The following is a 17,574-nucleotide window of genomic DNA, read 5'->3' as shown; positions in this document are numbered from 1 at the left end:
AGATTAACAAATTGAGGTTGGAATATAAATTTTTTCATATTAGAAAAAATAACAAAGTTGCCCTGATAAGGGTCATTATAGCGAACCCATTTTTCTCACAGAATACATCAAGTTCAGAATGTGAATCATAAGAGGTTCAAATGGGAGAAATTAAAATAGTCTCTCATTCATTGTTCTAAAGAATAAAAATATACAACATATTACATGGGTGTTATTGTGCTCTAGCCACAAAAAATGTGGACCCTGTATCTAGGGGACTCAGAGAATTGAAGTGCACAAAAAAATAAAGCGTATAGTGGAAGGAGACCCAAATTACAATTAATAATTATAGACTGGAAATGAAAGTATGCAACCCAACATTTTAGTGATTTAACGCTCATATTGACCCTTAGACATATCATAGGAATAACCCCAATAACACTGGTGAATAATGAATTTTGAACAAGACCATTGAACTGGACTGAGCTCTAGATATTGGGGGTAGCCGACCTAGATGAAATAAAAGGAGAAGGTTGTTGAGAATGCAACAAGATGATGGAGCTTAGTGGAAAGGAGTCGCCTTCACTAAGTGGGCCCGCAGGAAAATTATGGCGCAAAGTCTATTTTTAGACATATGGATCATGGTCTATGAGTTGCAGGATGTTGTTTATGGACGATTGGTCATGTTGGGAAAAATAGGTGGACTTCTATTTTTGGTTCACAGCGGAGTGATCAAAGTCTATTTTAGACTGTCAGGCTAAAAATAGAAAAGTCAAATATTATTGTCTCATAATAATATTTAGACATAAACTTTACCTTATCCTCTTGGAGCACTTCAGTTTGAGCTACAGATGTGGCACATGCAGCTGTCAGAAGGAAATACACTTTTCTTGTGGGTCAGTTGAGCTATTGCATGCAGGACATCAGTTAGAACTCATGCATGTGAGTTCTGTGGAGTTGGATGTGGAGTTGATGGAGTTGTGTTGAGTTTGACTTGATTAAACTAGTTGTAATTAGTCTAACTGCAAATAGACTAGTGATGAGTGATGTGAATTAATTGATTAAATTAATTCACTAATTATTAACTCATAATGCAACTGAAGAATACATCAGTTAACTCAGTGCATGTACAGTTCAGTGGAGACAGGTGTTAGAGGTTGAGATTGCTATCAGTTGTGACTATAGTTGTGCATGAGATCTTGCATAATCAATGGATTGAGTATGCCCATGTGGATTGTACAGTATATGCCCAGTGATATAGCCTGTGCTTACGTGATTTTCAGTGGAGTGATTTTCACTTGGTATTGTGCAATAGAGGTAGGCAAAGCAGCGGAGGAGATTTGAACCTGTGACTTGTTCGGATCTGAGCTAGTTTTGTGTGTAACAGGGGGAGATAGTGCTGGATACTTGAGAGGAGTATTGTACTATGTAATGTTACATGTTCTAAATCATTAATATACAGATAGTGTGGGGTTTTTAGTTGTATGCTTTCCTTGGGTTACATACTGTGTTAATGTGTGCATGTGATTGATGTTTCATTGTTTTTAATGCTGCTAAATGGATGATCAACGTAGAGGAGGTTATGTATTGTGCATGTATTCCGCAATAGTGTATAATCGGGATAATCTCTGTTGAATAAGTGTTTATTATTCAAAATTTCTACAGAGGTAAGTCACGACTAGAGAAAATTTTAAGGAGGGAAATTTATTTTAAAGTTTATAAATCTTGGCGAATCTCACTAGTGTCTACTATGAATACTATAAAATGTTTGTTGATATATTTATAAAAGTATCCAAATTTCTAATTATTTTATAGGTAGAGTCCATATAATTTGGCAATTTTTACGGTAAAATAATTTTATACTGTAAAATTTGGGTGAATCATTTTTTAAGAAGAAATGGAAATTGGCGAATCTTGTTTTTGGAAAAATCATGGAAAATTAGCATGCTTGTGAATATTATCCCCAAAAAATTTCCATGGTGAGGACCATATTTCGCAGCTTCATAAGGAAACAAAATACTCCAAAGGGTATCTTCATACCTACAGGATAGGGGAAAGAAGTATTCTACATTATGGTGTTGAGCGAGCAGAGTAACAATAACAACAAATAAAAAGTGAAATCCATACATATTAATAATAACCATTGGTGTACTCCAACATGTAACCAACCAGAGAGCAATATACTTTGACAAGCAACATGACCTATAGAATCTATTACAATAAAAAAAAAAACTTGCAGGGGATAAAGGTGACAAGGAAATAGGGCTAGCATAACTTCACTCCATCTCAAGAAATAATAATACCCAAGAAAATATGAATCAACCCTTCATAGAAATGATGTATTATCTTATCGATAATATTTGAGAATACTGTACTTACCAGTCATTGTTTTTTTCTTCGTCCAACCAGTAGGGTCAACCAAATGGATGGGTTAGCCTCAACTTCTACCTATACCTGAAATGTAACAACAAAATAAAATAATTTAGAAACCCCTAACATGTTTATGACATACGCACAATAACAAAAATTAAGGAGGGAGTAGAAAAAACAAATAAAAGGACATGTCTAAGGTGCGAATGGGTAACCGTGTTAAGCAGATGGGTCCTCTATACAAGCTACGCCATAAAAATAAACCAACAAGAAACCAAAACTAAAAATCTTACCTACAAATGACAGATGAAAGAAATCCCTATGTGAGTAATGTAAATGGAACCACAAGAACCCAAAAATAAGCACTATTACCCAAAATCAGGGGGGTTCCGAGACACATTTATAAAAAAACCCAAAAATACTAGAAACATACCTTGCATTTTACTCCAGAAATTAGGGCCACTTAATTAAGGGGTTTGTGTTTTGGCGCTCCCTGTATAGGAAAGAGGGAAATAAAAGTGTTGTCAACTCCAATTGGATATGAGCACAAAGTTGTGGAAAAATAAACAAGAATGAAACCCATGAAATAAAACTACCAACAAAATATTACCTCAAGGCTATTGTGAAATAACATTAAAGGAAGGGTTTCTCAAATTAGGTGTCACACCTGAAGATGAAACACCAAGCACATTGTCATCGAATCCGGAGAAGACATCAAAACAATGAGCAAATATTTTGGGAAATACTTCATAGAAATACCATAACCGAGGGGAAGTGAAACAAAGAAAAAGGAAAAACTATTACCTATAAATATGTTGGGAGGAACAAATGGTGGAGTTTTGTGGAATGTGCCTACCTACATGACCTCTATGTGTCCATGAAGGCCAAATTCTAGGGATTGATAATGAGCAATGTTGTAATGCCACCAAACATAGAAGGCAACAGCGAAAAGGACACACTGAAAAAATGAATATGGGTCAAAAGGGATTAGGGATTGTGAAGGTTAATCTTAGCCCCTGATTGCCATATCTTCATCCCAGCCGCTCAAATGCTGCCATGGTGGTCACATGCACTCCATGTGAAGGAGGTGGGCATGGCGTGAGTTGATTGCAAGGTTAATTTCCTAAGGCGGAGATATATAGGTAGCGTTGAAATTAATGATGGGGTTTGTGATAATCATATAACCGTAGTACATAGGATTTAATTTAATTCATATCACATAGTTAAAATCATAAAACAAAAATAATGTAGGGCGTTGCATAACCTTAGAGAGGCACGTTCCACCTAACCATACATATCAACTTATTATTATTATTATTGTAATCCCTATAAGGAATCAAAGGGACATATAATATTTATTTGGCTAGGAGGGTATTCCAACTATACATGTTCGATGCATATAATAAACATAGGAGTAAGAAGAACCTCTTAAGTGCAGAGTGAAGATAACATTTCCAGGGATAAGTCTACAAATGTATACTTTGTAATAAGCTCATGAAATAAACTTGCAAAGATATATATATATATATATATAGATATATATATATATATATATATATATATATATATATATATATATATATATATATATATATATATATATATATATATATATATATATATATATATATATATATATATTTTAACTCACAGATGAAGAATGGTTTGGAGAAGTCATGATCAATATACTATCCATTAGATCTCCATAGGAGAATAAGGACATACATGGCAATAATAGTATCATTGCTATAAATACATATATGAAAGTTTTTTTATTTTTTTTTTGTTCTTTGTGGCTTGTAATGTACAATAAGAGTTTTGATAGATGGTATTAGAGCCCAAGTTGACCACTGCAGCCTTAATGAACCACTATAGAAATAATAAACAAAATCATGTAGTCCTGAAAACTTGAAGTAAGGTATGCTTGGGGTAGCTCAATTGGCAATGGCCATGGAAATGAAGCCTCACCGAACCGAAAGTCTTGAATTCAAATCTTGTGCTATTCCCTGATCAGGGTGAGAAGTTAGACATGATGAAGATGTAGTCCTACCAAGCTTACAAAAATAATTCCATGGGGCCTTGGATAGATGGTGATCGACTGCTCCGGCAAGGTTAAATGCTAGCGAGGAGCAGGAAAGCATGATCAAGGGGCTTATTGAAAATTCTAGCCATAAAGTGGTGGAACTTGAAATATTAAAAGGAAATAAAAGGGAAACAAAATCAGAGAAATCTAAAATTGGGGGGGAGTCTGATAGAACATACCCAAGAACATAGAAGAGAAAGAAACAAATAGAGCTACAAGGGGAATTTAGGAAAATCAAGCTCGCTACTTTTGATGAGGAGAAAAAGGAGGATGAAGAAGGATGGATACTTAATATGGATAAATATTTTCAAGTCTATGAATATGAGAGAAAATTAAAGGCCAGATTGACCATTTATAAATTACAAGGTAAAGCTGCCCTTTGGTGAGAAAAGACAATATCTTGGAAGGAATTTTGGAAGCAGTTTAAAAACCACTACTTAAGTGAATGGTATTATGCTGACTGTCTAAAGGAGTTCCATGAATTAAGGTTGGGACAATTAACTATGGATGAATTTGTGGAAAAATTTACAAATTTATTGTAGTATGTTCCCTATAGTAAAGAAGAAAAATCAAAGGTGCAACAATTTGTGAACTGTTTTCCCGTTGTCTACAAGAACAAATTGAGTTTGACAATCCTAAGACAATGATTGAAGCAGTAAGAAAGACGAGGCCATGTTATCAACAATTTAGGAATAAGGGTGAAGGCCCCAAGTTTTGGCAAAATAATGATAGAGCCAAACCTGTAATTTTGGCAAAATGACGGAAATTTGGCTATCTTAAAAATTTTGGAAGGGAACATCAACAGAAAACTTTTAGCAAGGGGAATGTCAATCAACTAGAACACTCTTAAGCTAGGTCAAAACCTATCGATGTGAATAATAAAAAGATCGTTGGGAAAAATACTGAGAGGGGGGTGAATCAGTATTTTCAAATCAATAAAATTTTCATTTCATATTCTGATTTCTATACGTGACTTTACTGAAAGGAACCTGCATGTGTATGCGATAGTTCTTAAGACAACTAGCATACATCTAGTAGACTTATGTTTCATTTAATTCATCATATGTTTGTCTTTAGCCAGTGCATCAATAATTTATTAAACATTATATAAAAAATAACCATGTGTTGTAAGAACAAAATAAACCATCATACATAAGAAACACACATGAACACCAAGATTTAAGGTGGAAACCCAATGCGAGAAAAAACCACCTGTTGCTGTTGTCTTTGTCTTCTTTTTAATATAAAGAAAATGATTTTTACAATCTTGTACTGGTGCAGACTCATACCCGTATGTAGGCACCCACTTGTAGAAGGCTACAACCTTTGCTCATTCTCCAACTCCCATTGGAAGGGAGCTCTAACCCCCTGATCTAATCACCAGCTAGTACTAGTAGGAAGCTTAGACTTCCCCACTGAAGGATCCAACCCTTAGTAACCTCCATCAACCATGTTTCATAAATTTTCACACTAGATCCAATATCAACACTTAAAATCAATAATCAAACTATAACTCATCATTGTAACACTGTCATCAATCTCTGACATAATTGAATCAACCAATCATTGAAACCCAATCATCAATATTTAACACAACTGAATTAACCAATCATTGAAACCAAATCATCAATCTCTGACACAACTGAATCAACTAATCACTGAAACCTAATCATTAATCTCTGACACAACTAAATCGACGAATCATTAAAACACAATCATAAATCTCTAACACAACTAAATCAAGCAATCATTGGAAACCCAATCAACTAACACGTAATAAAAACTCAACCAATCAACTGGAATAGTCAGATGACTCTAACTAGTACACAGAACTAAACCCAGAATACTGCATCAACACAAAAAATTAACTCCAGTCCTGATCATTCAAATGCCAAAATATATACGCTACTTCACTTAAGGAAACCCATGTGTATACATGATTTTCTATAGAGAAATCCACATAAACATATTAATATTTTGAAGACTGAAAACTTGACCACTTCAATTCTGAAAAGAACACTAAATCATACTTAGATCTACTGCAACACTCTGAACCAATCACATTACTATATTTGATCTTCAATCACAATAAATAAGTAATATTAACATTCTTCAATCAATCAATAATCATATTCAACTTCATCATTCAATCATTTCTACTTTAGACATTATCACTTAACCCAGATCAATCTTGAGGACATCATTGACAGATAGCAGAGTATCGACACTGATCAGGTTCATCAGTCCTTTATGAACAAAAACCCTTACTTTGTATACGCTACTTTGAATAAGCTAACCCACATGTATACACGCTTTTCTTGAGACCAACCAACGTATAGATTTGCAAATTTTGACCTAAAATTGTACAACCCTTCAGAACTTCAGAAAGACCCAGAGCATAATATTCAGAGATAAAAACCTGCGTTAGTAATTAGATATAGTCAATCCATGAGCAGAACATACAATGAAAATTCATTTCAGGTCTCATGATCCTGATCCATTATATTCATTGGTGCATAATTATTTCAAATCTATTGGATCTCATCCATCATTAAATGCTTAGGTGCATACTTATTTTAGATCAAGCAAAGCATCAAAAACCCATAACATGCATATTTTATTTTGATCTAACTCATAATAGGATTTCCATCACTTGCACACCTAGCATTTTGTTCTTCATCTCTTTATATAGCTTAGTCCTTATCGAATACCACGGGTCAAAACTACACAAGTGTCGATGGTAATCTTTGATGGGATCAAGATCCATTGTCACACTCATTACTATGGGCCAATACCATGGTAAGAACCCCTAGTATTTAGAATACCATGGTGCAAAAGCCATACGCTACTTTGCTTCACTAAACTCACGTGTATACATAACTTGGCTTAACAGAACCCGCGTACAGTTCTTGAACTTCCAACTTTATCATTCCTCTGAACTGCCATGCATTCTGTCACATCCTGTTTATACTTTTAACAAGTATATTTTCATCAAGAGACAACTTATCAAGTAGGATTCCACTCATCTAATAGTTTGTCATCAATAACAACTTATCAGGTAGGTTTCCATAAAGGACAACACCTAATTCATAATGCCAACAATCTCCCCATATCAAATTTTTGATTCTGATTTGTAAACCTTTGGCCCATCATTATGGTGTTCTGTTCCATAATTCTGTCACCTTTGAACTAACTTGTGGATTCATCTAGTTACCATATACTTGTTCTGTTACAATTGGTTTTCCATCAAGGACAACACATGCATCATAATGCCAACAATATTCCCCTTTGGACTTGATGGAAACCACATTGGTGTTTGGTCACCACAGCTCGTAAATAACATAAATCCAACCACCAAGCTTTTCAAAACATCAAGCTACTCTCCCCCTTTGACATCAAGCTCAAAGGTCTGACCAATGTTAAATGGAGACTTCCATATCTCAACTACTGAATATGAATACTGACCATGCTCCCAATGATCACATGTTGAATTCTCTGATCATGTTCCCCCTGAGAACATGCTAAAATCTCTGCCGGATGTAAAATGAAGTACATGTTTCTATGACTCAATTGAGTATGACCTTCCTATGACCAAGGACCCATAATTACATCAATCACCCAACCAAGCGGGGTGATCTGGATTTAAATAGGAACACAACAAATTACAGAGATAACCATACACACAAAGATGCAGTGGAAATAATACTTCATTTCATTAATGTAAAATACTGAAATATGCTTACAAATAGAAATGGAAATAAACCAGCTAGGGCGATGGTAGTTTATATCTGAGAAGAGATGTGGCAGCTACATGCCTCTGAACCATCTTACAATGAGGCTCGAAGGCCTATTTATCGTTGAGAAATAATGGAAAACCCTTAAGATCCATAAACCTAACCCTAGAAGATGAAACACCAAATTGTGGGCCCCGTTTGGGTAAATTGGTACATCAACTTCCTGAGATCGTAACTTTGGCATACAATCTCTGCTTGACACGTACAATAGCTCATTAGAAAGATCTACCTGAGCACTATGACTTTTGGAAAAGTAACAGCAGTCCACGGACCCATGTTACTCCCAGATTTCCCAAAAAATGTTGTTTAGGGCCTCAAAATGGCTCCGAAAGTTCAGGACCCGAAAAACTGCTAAAAATAGTAAACTGTGCTACAATTTATGAAACTAAAAAAATGAAAGAAACAGTTGTGGGGTTCCAAGTGGGATAGGTGGGTGGCCACCAACATCCACCTGGATCATTCCTCCCCCCTTAGGAAGCAATGGTCCTCATTGCGTTGAGTTCCTCCATCTGCTGAACTTTATCCTTGGTCTAGTAATGGTGGGAAGCATGGTCGAGGGTGGTACACATTTAACACTTGGTGCAGATGAAGGAATGGAGGAATGCTGTGCTCCAAAGCATTATTTCCCACAACCTTGGTAATGCTATAAGGACCATGTCGGAGTGGTCTGAGCTTCTTATGGGCTCTTGCAAGGCGTTCTTTCTACATATGTAACCAAACTTTGTCGCCCACATTAAACTTTTTTGGTGGCCCTGTGGGTGAGAAGAAGTTTCTCCTATGTTCTTTCATGACTGTATCCCTCTACTACTGCAGTTGCGTGGAGGAACCCTTCGCAGGGGTCATGGATGTGGCGATGATCTTCCCCTTACTTTGGGAGCGAACCAGACATAAAATAAATTTCCCAGTCTGTGAGATGAGCTTGCTTCCTTTCTTAGCAGTGATCAAAGAGGTGGTGGTAGGTGGGGCTACCTCCGGGATCCTGTATAATGAATTACATAAAGAAATAATAATATTGCGAGGCCTTGATTCATACACAACATGTCACCTCCACAAGTATGGTTGGCCTAATAATACATCGCAAACATCTAGAGGTGTAACATCACGATATACCTCATCTGTGAAGGGTTTGATGCTATAGGGAAGGCGACACTGCTGGTGAACTGGGAGATCTCATCCTTGGTGAAGCCACCCGATACTATACAGTTGCGGGTGTGGTTTAGTCGATAGGCCTAAATGCTTCATGACCTCTGCTAAAATCAGGTTCTTTTGGTTGCCATTGTCGACAATGAATTGTAGTGGTGAACCCTTCACCCACATCTGTGAGTGGAAAAGACACTCCCCCTCCTCTGGATCTTCGGGCTCATTCTTTTGGATCTTAGCAGTGGAAATAGTGGCACTGGGCTTTGCATCAATGATCTGCTTCCCTTTTCCATTCCCCTTCTCAGGTTCTAACTTAGGGTCGGAACATGCATATGATTTGGAAGCCTTCAACTCGGCCACCACCCACTGCTTGGTCCGACACTCACTTGTGTTATGAGTGGGACTCTTGTGGAACTCACACCACTTTCCTATGTCCTTCTTTGACTTCGTGGTGTTGTTCTTTTCTTGCGGCTTCGACGGGTTGTCTTGGGTTACCCTACCTTGGCTTTGTCCTTTGGTCTTCAAATTTGCAGATCCAAAGTCTCACTTCTTTTGTTTCAACTTCTACTCGAATTTTACAGTGTATCGGTACACCGTGCCGAGCAAGGAGATGTTTAGGAACTCCATCTCTTCTTGGATGTACTTGTGTAGGCAGCCGCGGTATTTGAGTACCAAATGGAGCTCAGAATCCTTGATACCCAACTATGTGCAAAGGGTATGAAAAATGTTTGTGAACTCTGGCACGTCTTGGTCCCTTCCTTGCTGCAGCATGGTCCACTTTATGTATTTGTCCTCATAGCTTTTGACAGGGTAGTACCACTCCTTGACGGCATCCTGGAATGAATTCCAAGTGGGTGCGGCTGAAAATAGTGAGCCTGTACTTTCATCCTTCTACTCGCAGTAGGTTTCCTTCTAGTCCTTGACATGGGGGGCTACTTTGAGAAGAGCGAAAACAATCTTTTCCTGACTTGAAAATTTATGAACAAAAAAATACCCTTCTAGCAGATTTAACCATTTATCCATGGCATCTGCATCTATCTGACACTTGAATATGGGTATTTCAAAATTAACTTGTACTTTAAACAGTGTGGTGTTTCCAGAGTAGCTGTTGGAAGCCGATGTGTCACCTCTGGGTAGCCAATGAAGGATATGGGCAAAGCTGTCCATCATCGCGTTCCTTTGCCACTCGAGGGCTTCTTCGAGCAAGACTTTGATAGGATCTCCTGCCCCCTCTTCTTTCTTTTCATCCACCATGGGAGGCAGTCGGGATTTAAGAGGCTAGTCTTACAAAGTTTCGACCAGTTCAAGCCTTAACACTTTATATCTCGACCTCGTTGGGGACATGCAAAGAAAAACAAAGAAAAAACAATCTGCTCTGATACCACTGATCCAGATTTAAATAGGAACACAACAAATTACAGAGATAACCATATATACAGAGATGCAACTAAAATAATACTTCATTTCATTAATGTAAAATAATGAAATATGCTTACAAACATAAATGGAAATAAGCCAGCTAGGGTGATGGTAGCTTATCTCTAGGAAGAGATGTGGCGACTACATGCCTCTGAACTCTCTTACAATGAGGCTCAAAGGCCTATTTATTGTTGAGAAACAATGGAAAACCCTTAACATCCAAAAACCTAACCCTAGAAGATGAAACGCCAAACTGTGGGCCTCGTTTCGGTAAATTGGTACATCAACTTCCTGGGGTCGTAACTTTGGCATACAATCTCCGCTTGACGCATACAATAGCTTGTTATAAATATCTATCCGAGCACTACAACTTTGGGATGAGAAACATCGGCCCGTGGACCCATGTTTCTCACATATTTCCCAAAAAACATCGTTTAGGGCCTCAAAATGGCTCTGGAAGTTCAGGACCCGAAAAACTGCTAAAAGTAGTAAACTGTGCTACAATTTATGAAACTAAAAAACTGAAAGAGATAGTTGTGGGGGTCCAAGTGGGATAGGTGGGTGGCCACCAACATCCACCTGGATCACAGGGATACATATTTGACTCAATCTCCCAACCAAGTGGGATTACATTTTTGACACAACCGCCCAACCAATTGGGATTACATATTTGACATGATCTCAAAATTTCATACATGATTGAATATGACAATTATTACACCATAGTTATTTACATGATGTTTACATCAAATGATATACATGATATTTATAACAAACACCAAATACAAGAACATGATAGTTATCAACAACTATCATACACCATATATGATCTGCACCATAAGCATCTTTCAACAGCATCAAGAACAACAACCTGTATATGTTCATCATCAATTCGCAAGAAAGACAATGTATCTTTAATATCATCAACTTATGACTAAGTATGGTGCATATAAATTTTCATATATATCTGCTATCAACTTCATCCTCTTGACCTTATCAAGATCAACTTGCTCTTTTTCTTTGGTAGAAAAAGCCTTTATCTATGTTCATAAAAAACATAGCCTTTCATGAATCAACTAAGAATATGCCATATCTCCAAGAAGTAATTCATATTTCTTCACAAAACTATTCACATCATATCATATATATGTGAAAGCACCATAGTCATCATCATCATCAAATCATCGTAGCAAGAACTGCATGTTCTTTCCTCAATATATCAAACATGTATCATCACTAGGGAGTTTTCTAACATCCCACATCTGATAAACATCAACCATGATAATCAACATATGTGAGAACCAAGCCTATCATCATAAAGTAAGAAGTCATCATCATTATGTGAGTAAGTAATCCATGTCTCCAAATAGCCATGTATTCAAATAGATATCTTCATGAAACCTGTAATAACACCATTCTCTTGGACAATTTTCTTCATACAAGAAGATCGTTTATACCAACATCATTTACCAATGTGAAATTTAAGTAATCATCCATGTGATCTTTATCTGTAATGTATCCATCATAGAGATATCAATATGTATCTAGATTCTCATCAATGTGAAAAGAAAAGCATGAGATCACAATAATTTGTCAAACTTTCTTGACACCATCAATATCAAGAGTCCTCAAACAATATACCATGTGAGAGCCAAGAACTATAGGAATCCTCATTCATAACTGCACCATATGAAATTTATGCATCTTTGAAGTCATGATGACAGTAGCATAAAAGTAATGAGTGACACTTATCATCATCAAATAATGAAGTTGTGTACTCAAGATTTGTTTTTCTCCTTGAACTTATGAAGATCACCATGTAAGTAACATAACATATGTACTATATGCACCAAAAGAATCATCCATAAATCTGATCAGTAGCATCAAAACAGCTATGTGGCTCAAGAAATATATAAGTATCATCTGCGATTTCATCATAGGTAACCCATGACAACATCATAGTATCATAAGAATCATCACCATTGATAAGTATCATTATGTACAGAGGACTTATAAAGAAAACATAATGCCAACAATGCATTATTAGAAGCATAGAAAATGCTCCCCCTGAACCTGTGCCAACTGTTCACTGTTTGATTTGATCATTTCTTATATCAATGAGAATAATAAAGGCATCATCATCAACCAGTTATACATCAAGTCATCAACAACTTATGAGGGCCAAAAGCACTTCTAAATGGTATCAACAGACTGTAATCATCATCCATTAAAACAGAAAAGACAATTGAGAGAAACATATAAAAAAAATGGCCCGCACTAGGGGAATAATTTAGGCCAATAGAGACAGGGGGAGGACAAGATCCATCATAGCACAAATTAGGGGATGTAACAATGATTAATAATTCCATTTATTTCTAATTGGCCTTCTCCTAATAGGCAAGCTTTGTTGGCTAACATGTCAACATTAGGGTTGAGGGTTCAAAGAATGTGGAATAATGAAGAATTAGAAAAATAAATTAGAATTTCTTTTATTCGATGAAATAAAAGACAAAACATACTATTCCTTAGAGGGTTATCCAATCTCAAAAGGTGAATAACTAAGAAAACGTGACCCATAACATAAATCTCATTTATCCCTCTTTCTCACGCTAACATTAGCTCCAAATACAACCCGTACATTTCTGCTTGATTATTTGACTTGGAACCCAGACACCATGAGAATTTATCCATGATTATTCCTTTGGGATTAAGTAAAATCCCTCTTTCTCCTACCACACCAACCTCTTAAATCCTTTTCACACAAAGGATAGCTTTAATTCCTTTGGTAAAGACAACCCCAAAGTTCAACTTTTGAAATTTGGTTTGATAATTAGATGAAAGTTGATGTTAATTATTAAAAGTTGCAATGTTTTTACGTTTGACTGTTGCTCCTCTTCGGGTTTGATATGGACATAGATTTAATCATAGTTTTTGCAAGGCTTGATAACCTACGAGGTATGACGGTATACAACTTTTGATGCGGTGAGACTGGTGGTGAGACAACTGTATAAATAGGATGGTATCAATAACAACTTGTAGCGGAAGAAAATATGGTTTTTGAAGTGTGATGGAAGGTGTGGATGAGGAATACTGACAATGGAGTCGTACAGACAATGCAACTCGAGCAAAATTGGTGGTAGAAGGCTAAGGTAGTTGTAGTGTTGGTCTAGGCGACTCGAGGTTAGAAAATGATAGTGGATGGCCACGACAGGTGCTTAGCGATGGAAAAGTTGGTATATCAACAATAAAGTGGGGCTACAGGCGGTGACACCAATGACTTGTTGGTGGGAGCTATGCGGCTCGATGATTGATGTTACAAATGAGGGCCCACTTATATAACTTGGCAAGTGCCCCTTCATGATTAGTCATGTCCTTAGAAACATGTCTCTTCTATATTAATCATTATTTAGTTAATCATTATTATGATTATGATTATTATGATATTTATATTAATTTTATATAAATTATATTCATAAGACATTCCACAACTTATACTTAAACTTGGAAGTAATAATAGTTTTAATATTATCATTATTATCCAAAATAATATCCTCCTTTACCTCTTAATGATCTAGCTAAAACTGGACATCCTTATCCTCACCTTGCTTGAGTGATAGGTAGGGGTTTTGGCAAGAGTTAGAAGCAATTTTGGGGATATTCTTAGCTTCCATGTTGTATAGCTTCTTCTTATACATGAGATACCTAATCCTAGCCATGCTTTCAATGGGCGGAAAACTCGCTTCAATCTAAAGGATAGGGTAGGGAGTATTTCCTTTAATTTTGAGGTTGCAGGTTATAAATTACTTTTGGATCAATCCTTGACGATTCTCTAGATATACTGCAACCCAAAAACTCACGACGATATAAAATAAGAAGAGTGATAAGAGTATCAAAGATGAAATTTTTTTTACTCCATACCCAAAAATTTGTTGACTTACAATTGTCTTCAAGCCCATAATAAGCTTTCCAACCCCCAATAATTCTTTTCTCGATGCTATAATTTAAGTTGCACTGATAATAAATGTTGATTCCCAAATACTTGTATGAAGAAACTTTCTCCAAATAATAATTGTCATAAATAATCTTTCAAGATTTAATAATATCATATATTTATCATAAAAATTTATATTAATATTATTTTTTCCTTATTTATTTGTGGATAGATAATCTTTTAAATGACTCTCTCTATAATATTATAGGTTCCAATTTTTTTTTTTTAAAGTTTATAATTTTGATTTTATATTACATTAATAAATTGTCAATATACAAATTAATATATAGTTTTGATTTTTTAATATTATTAGAATAATACTTTAATTTTAAATTATATAAATTTATATTTAAAACACTTTTTTATAAAATAAAAACTCTTATTAAAATTTAAAATTATATATTTTAAGAATATCATTTTTAAAACATTTTATATTCCCTAGACTTACAATTTTCTATCAAAATATTGTAAAACATATCTTGTGAATTTTTTATTCTATAATTTGATTTTCAAAATTATATATATTTCCTCTTTGTGGACACAAAGTTATTTGAACATATCAACATTGTAAAACTCTATTTTGCAGTGAGTCCTCGTTGAAGATGCAAAGCATAAAATCATGTTGACTTTAGATGAGTCCTTGTTGAAATTTAAAACGTGAAGAGTGCAATATGCAAAGCTCGCATAAATTCGTGTTGGTTTTAGATGTTAGATTTCATGAATGAAAATATCTCTCGATGGATTGAGAAGGTAATTTAAAGAATTAAATTAGGTCTCTTTCTCAGAGGGAGAGGGAGATTTAATAGCATTTCAGTTCTCTCTCTGCCGTCATCCCCTATCATCTCAATCTTCTATTGAGAGGAATAGAAAACAAATATAAGATGGGTCTTCTTCGTGCCAAAGATATAATAAAATTTCAGTTTTGTCTCTGCACGTTATCCCTTGCCATCCTCCACCGAACCAGAGGTACCTTAAATTTTTTAAACAATGGCATTGGAAGACACAACTTTTTAATATTTTCCCTTACGAGGACAGGGACATAAAAAATGAAAGTGCAATTGTGGAGTCATTGGGAGAGTTACATAAAAAATCAAAGTGACACTAGCATTAATGAAGAATACATTAACAAATGAATGAATTTGACTTGGGTATCAAGAACTGAAAAAGATACTGACAAAAAGCTAGTGTAAATTGTAATTATTTTCTTCTACGTATGCTGTTGCAGGCCTGTTCCTGCGTTGTCATCATGCTGCACCAAAGTAGAGCTGCATGCGCTCTGAAACATTTTGGTTTTCACAGTTCAGGCTGGCTTTCGCCGTTGTTAAATCTTCCTTTTGTCTGGTTACATAGAGTATATATGTTATCTGTTTTCTGGGTGTTTTATCTGATTGGTACTGGTACATTCCTGCACCATGTAATTCTAATTCTGGGAACTGCTCCGTTTGATAAACTGGTTGAAGGAATGACCAGAGGTGTCACCAGCTCTTACAATTCCGACGGACCCATCTGTCAAAACTGGATATTTATGAATCCCCGCTGCATTAATCTCGTTTACTGGACACGAACCTCCCTTGCTTCCAGGGGGAGGCCTGTAGTTTTTACATTGGGAGGGGCCTGACGGAGGCACGGGACCCCTTGGAAGGGATTCAAACCACCCGTTCTCCATCTGAATATTATTAATATAATGGTTACTGTTTTCGACTTCTCCCAATATGAACTTCAATTTCAGGGGTCTGCATGAGCAACTTTCACTAATCATCACGCCCATAACCATAGCAATCAACATGGCAAGTTGTGTTGCCATTCTCATTTCCATATCGACGCAACCAATCCAATACAAATTAGAGAAGAAGAAAACTATCAATACAAATGATAGAAGAAGAAAACTATGCACCAATATCAATATCAATAGCAATATGAATATCACAACAATATACAGACTGTGTGTTCCTTGCACATATATATATATATATGGAGTGGTTACGCGGAGAGGCAGGGTAGGCGAGTCTGACAAAACGTGGGTAAGTACTTGAGGGGCGACTGTATAATCTGGTCTACCTTTGATGTTCGTAGAACACCTTCATTGGAATGGAATAGTTTGGTCAAGCAAGGGAGGCGAACAAAACATGATCCGCCGCAGTTAGTAAAACTCCATCTGAAATCAACGTCGACATTTTCATTAACTTGACTTTGACATTCAAAACTTCAGCCCGTCCTTTTCATCATCTTGACTCTGACATTCAAAACTTCAGCCCATTTGAAATAAAGCAGCTTTCACACCTTATGTGGTGCACAAACATTTCTTTTAATATGTTTGGGTTTATTTTTTATTGCAAAAATAATTGGACTTTCCATTTTAAGTTAAATTTTTACCATATTCATCTGATAATTAGAAAAATTATACTAATATGCATTTATAATAAAAATTAAAATATTTATTTTAAAATATATTTAAAGTAGCTAAAATTTAAAAAATCATAAAAATTAATTATAGCTAAAATTTTTTGAAATACCAAGTGAGATGGGGATTTTTGAAAAAAAACTATATGCAATCTTTAAGATGTGATCACAATACTCTGAATTTGATTTGATCATCTATTTTGAACTGAATTTGATTATCAGTTTTAAGAGATCAGTTTTTAACCTTATTTCTCTCCAATAGATTCCAAAATATTTCTAAAATGACAATTCAAATGAGAATGGCTATCAAAATGTGATACTATCAACAAACATTAAATGTCATGGATTAAGTGGTATGGCATGCTGTCCTCCAATCATGTTTATTGGATTCCACTTCG

General features: G+C 35.6%; 1 protein-coding gene across 1 annotated transcript; it reads right to left on the bottom strand.

The window, feature by feature from the left end:
- Positions 1-15,732: 15,732 nt before the first annotated feature.
- Positions 15,733-16,696, bottom strand: LOC149150552 (uncharacterized). The gene has a single exon (XM_089445491.1). The coding sequence runs from the start codon at positions 16,590-16,592 to the stop codon at positions 16,197-16,199; it is 396 nt and encodes a 131-aa protein (XP_089301617.1). The 5' UTR covers positions 16,593-16,696; the 3' UTR covers positions 15,733-16,196.
- Between the last annotated feature and the right edge of the window lie 878 nt (positions 16,697-17,574).

This window comes from Pinus tabuliformis, chromosome 9 (assembly GCF_031772625.1).
Source record: "Pinus tabuliformis cultivar Carrire ecotype Pingquan chromosome 9, CPIR1, whole genome shotgun sequence".
In the NCBI taxonomy this organism is placed as follows: Eukaryota; Viridiplantae; Streptophyta; class Pinopsida; order Pinales; family Pinaceae; genus Pinus; species Pinus tabuliformis.
This window is presented reverse-complemented; position numbering and strand designations above follow the sequence as displayed.